General features: G+C 37.6%; 1 protein-coding gene across 1 annotated transcript; it reads right to left on the bottom strand.

Moving 5' to 3' along the window:
* Positions 1-772: 772 nt before the first annotated feature.
* On the bottom strand, positions 773-4791 carry LOC118046261 (probable auxin efflux carrier component 1c). The gene is made up of 6 exons (XM_035055090.2): positions 3062-4791; positions 2648-2900; positions 2428-2513; positions 1913-2070; positions 1278-1354; positions 773-1142 (listed from the first exon to the last, which is right to left on the bottom strand). The coding sequence occupies exons 1-6, from the start codon at positions 4248-4250 to the stop codon at positions 1076-1078; spliced, it is 1830 nt and encodes a 609-aa protein (XP_034910981.1). The 5' UTR covers positions 4251-4791; the 3' UTR covers positions 773-1075.

Below are 4791 nucleotides of genomic sequence, written 5' to 3'. Positions count from 1 at the left end.
AGGAGGAGGAGGAGAAGGAGAAACTCTGGATGTGACTATTGTCTCCCATTATTCCAGGAAGTCCACATCAATTTCGAAACCCCATCTTGTAATGGAGGGGCCCTAATTGCACTATCTCATATACATGCAATCCAAAAGCATATATGGCTCTATAAAGTATCTCCTAATTATCATCTTAATTTGAGGTCAATGACTAATGTTTCTCTAATCCCTCTTAATCACCTCATCTAGTAACCCATCATTTAATAAAGATAGTTTTGGAAACACAATTTTTAAAAATCATGTTTTTTAAGAATTTGAATTAAAATATATATATATATATATATATATTTAAATCGTTTTAATATTGATGTAAAAAATATTTTTTTAAAAATAAAAAAATATATTATTTAATATATTTCTAAACAAAAAAGTACTTTGATATACTAGTATACTCTTGAGCTTAAGCACTTCTTGAATGGGATGCTCAAAAACCCTTTGCCAACTTTACCTGTAAGTTACTAGGATATATTGGGTCTCTATTTCTTATTTCTTTTCTACTCGGATTCTCTCTTTTTTTTTTTTTTTGTGTGTAAAGGCCTCGAGTTTTAATTAATTTTTTAAAAAATAAAAAAACACCTCGTTATTCAAAATATATAAAATTAGCATGTTAGTCTGAATCTTCTCAGAGTTATTAAAAATTTATATAATTGTTAATTTTAAAATTTATGAGATTAATCAAGAAACGTGAAAGCTAGCGCTAAAACTCACATTAATTAAAAAAAAAAAAACAGTAGCAATTCCCTTCCCTTCTTTTCATTTGTAATTTGTGTTGCACTTCTAACATAAATGTCTGGGAACATGGTTAAAGAAAAGCTAATTAACTAGGGCACCATTTTTTTCATTGATAATCTTACTACAAACATTAATTTTACAACTTCTCTAGGCAAAAGAAGACATTTCGCTAGAAAGATTCACCATGGCTGCTTTTCTCTGTCCTTCAAAGTTTTGACTTCCAGTTTTTCCATGCACTAGCTAGCAGCCCAGAGACGGGGTCTGCATGGATTCCAATATCCGAGGTTTTTTGCTTTCCTCTTCATAGCCCCATTAAGATGTAGTACACAAGAGTTATGGGCAGTGCAATTAGCATCCCAAATATGACACTGCGATTTCAAAACCCAAAATCAGGTGATGAGAATAAGAGAAAACAATGGAAAAAGATGGCAAATGAAAAAGAGAAAAATAAATATAAATAATGGTGTATAAGCTATGATGCTTTGTTTGAAAAATATACTCACGCTGTACTGAGAATATCAGGATGCACGTTGTACTCCTTGGCGAAGACAAAGGGGACAATTCCCTGTGGTAGAGCTGCCTGTGTTTTTCGTTGGGGAAGGGAAGCACAAGCAGGGCAAAGGGACATGTTAGTAATAATGGTACAGATACTTTCTGTTCATCAGTAACCCTAAACAAATCCTTAAGGTTTGATGCATTATTGGGCTCGCTAGCTGTGATTACTCTTGTTCTTTTTGCTGTCATTGCTTTTTCCAGATCAGTTTTAGCTACCTCCAGAATGCTTCAATCTTTTCCCTCAAAATATTTTAGATACAATACCCGACGAGCACAAACACCCATTTTTAAAAAAGTTCTGGAGATGAAAAATATCTGAAAATAGCAAACAAATATTTCTTGTTTTACTCATTTGGCAAGATCACAGATTCAATGTTTTCTGCACTAAGAGTCTAGTTCCAACATGGGGATAATTTCAACTGAATAAAAAATCCTATCTGGAGATAACAAACATTGTTTAGGAAGTAATTAAGTTTTTTGGAGCTTTTGCAGTCAAGTAGGATTGGTTGTGTCAGGAGGAGGCAAGAGAACGAGAAACAGCACAGCAGAAAAGAAAACACAGGAGATAGTGTGTTAAAGTGACCTGAACGATGGCAATGTGTAAGAGCGTGCCTCTTAGACCAACAGCAATAGAAGCAGCTGCCATGACAGCTGGACCTGTAAGGAATCTCACAGCCATAGCAAAAGCTGCGACGGAATTCCCACATGCTATGATCCTTGGTTGCAAAGCCATAAACAGACCTGTCAACACATCAAAAGGCAGCAGGCAATAAGAGCATGCTCGTCCACCATTTTTTTGATGTGATACAACTTTCATCATCACCACCACCACTGTTCATCAGCACAAACTAGGCAAAAAGCGAGGGATTTGTAATAGAGAGAGAGAGAGAAAAAAAAGAAAAACTCCAACAACATGATCGCCCTCGGACTGTTTGGCACACTTTACTTTGCTAGCCTGCGTGCTTTCTTGGGACATTAATAATGAAAAAGTAGCAAGAGAGAATCAAAAAAGTTTTTCAGAGAACAAAATGGTAAGAATAAAGGATTGTAAGCTGTAACGAAAGTAAAAAAAGGAGACGACAAGAGTTTGATACTGACCGAGACTGAACATTGCCATGCCGAGCCCTGCATCTGACAGAATGGAAATGGACTTAGATATAATCGCAGGCATCTGTACATCCCACCTGTAAGAAACCAGAGATCCAAAGACAATCAATATCCCATAAATAAAAAAAAAACAAAAAAAAAACCCAGATACATTAACTACTGTACTGTCCAGATACACAGAGATCTCAGTGGGTTTAGTGGTGTACCGTACCTGAAAGAAACCAAGGACCAGGTGAGACCAATCAAGCTGGAGTAAGTGTTGGGGTTTCTGATAAGTTTCCTCCAGACCATGATGAGTATAAGCCTTGTCATGACACTTGTTGGGGGCATTGGTTTTGGTTTGCCTGCAGCACCGACTTTCTCACCTTCATGGTTATTCATTTCTCTGTCCATTCCTCTATTTCCAAAGCTGAAAGCATCTCTCTCTAAATTATAGTCCTCCTGATTCTCTGTATGTCCCTCAACTGAAATTCCAAAGCCGACAAAAACAGCAATCAAGAAAGGAAATAATAGTAAGAGTAAAGCAGATGAATAGAAGTAGAAAAACAAAGAGAACAATCTAAAATCTGGATTTATTGATAGTATTTGCAAACTAATTAACCAACTGGAAAAATTAATTAAGCACCTTTTCCAGGAGATACAGCCAGCCTAACATCTTTCTGGTCATGGGCACCGTAATCATGACCACCAAAAACATCTGAAACAGGAGAAGCGCTTGAACTCCATACAAACATATGAAGGTCCCTACCATCTTCAGCTTTCTGTTGAGCTTGCCCATTAGGTTTCTTTGCAGCAGCATTATTGGCATTTGCTGCAACACCTTTAGATGCAGTTGTTGGCGAAAACATGCCAGGGTTTGGTGCTGGATAATGAGTTGCACCACCTGGCGCGTGGTAATGGAACCTTGGTTTGTTACTTCCACCATTCTCTTCTTCAAAATTGGATGGCCTCGGTGTTGGGCCCCGAGATGCTGATAGTCCATAAACATCTGAAGCACCAAAATTTGAGTTTCTACCAGCCGCCATCATTGAGTAGAAATCCGTGTGATTGAAACTAGACCCTCTCGGAGTTGGATTTCTTGATGATTGTAAGGAGTAAATCTCAGCATTGGTAAGGTTTGATGGCCTTGGTGTTGTTGATGACAGACCTTGAGACCTTCTAGAGAAAATATCCGATCTTGAAGCATTGGATTTCCTAACAGTGACATGTAACTTTCCATCTTCTTTGATCTCTGCTTCAGTTTCTAGAGGCTGTCTACCATCGAGTGACATGATATCAGAGTCTACATGGATTGACACAATGGAACCAGCAGTGTCTGGAAATTGCTCAGAAATGAGCAGTTTAGCACCCCTATATTCAAACAGAAACAGCATCAAAGTGTACCAAATGATGCATTGAAGGACCACAACTTGCACCATCAAACTACCAGAATAATCACCATACATTCCTTTGAGCAAAGGAATGCCCATAACAAGAGTGTTGGGCAGTGTTGAAAGTGAAAACAATGTAATGGTCCATTCCAAGCAACCCCTTTTACTAAACATAGTCCAAAATGCTAATACTACTAAAACTATGATCTTTTGTAGAGTATCGGCAGCTATGAAGCGAAAGTTCATTTTGTAAGGATCATTGCTAGATATGAAGTGGAAAGAGAGGAGAGGGACAGCAAAAAGCGCCACGAAACGGTTGATGCCCGAGCACTGATCAGGAGTGAAAATCTTCCACCATTTCACCGAGCCATAGGCCAAAATCATGGCCACGTAAAGTGGCACCATTGCAGTCATCACATGGTAGAAATCTAGTAAACTAATCATCTTTGGTTACTATTTGAAAACCCAAAACTTTGGTAGATTAAGTCTTTTGAATGAGAAGAATGGATTGATGTTGTTCAAGATCAAACAAAGTGTGAGCTAGCTAAAAGAGGAAGAAGAAGAAGATGAAGACGAAACTGGTTCTTGAACTGCTGGTGATGGCGATGGTGATGTTTGTGGTGATGATGAGAATGGCAAAGCATGTGGCTCTGGGGTTACGGAGTAGTGGGTGGTAATAAACAGAATTGAGGAATTCTTTTTGAACTATACAATATACAGCTTTGCTTTGAGAGTTGCGAGAGCAAGCTTGCACTTGCAGTCCCCAAAGCACAGGGTCTGCTTTTTTATTTTCTTTGTTTTTTTCCCTTTTGTTTTGAGTTTTGTTTGGATTTGAGAATGAGAGAGATGATGACCTCGGGCAGTATTTTTATTATAATATAAATAATTATTTGATATATCTTGTTAAATTGGTATCTGGCTCAATCTTCAATGGCCTAAATTGCAGTACAAAAGTGTGTAGTAGAAAAGAAAAAGCATTTTGGTT

This window comes from Populus alba, chromosome 12 (genome assembly GCF_005239225.2).
Source record: "Populus alba chromosome 12, ASM523922v2, whole genome shotgun sequence".
Classification (NCBI taxonomy): domain Eukaryota; kingdom Viridiplantae; phylum Streptophyta; class Magnoliopsida; order Malpighiales; family Salicaceae; genus Populus; species Populus alba.
This window is presented reverse-complemented; position numbering and strand designations above follow the sequence as displayed.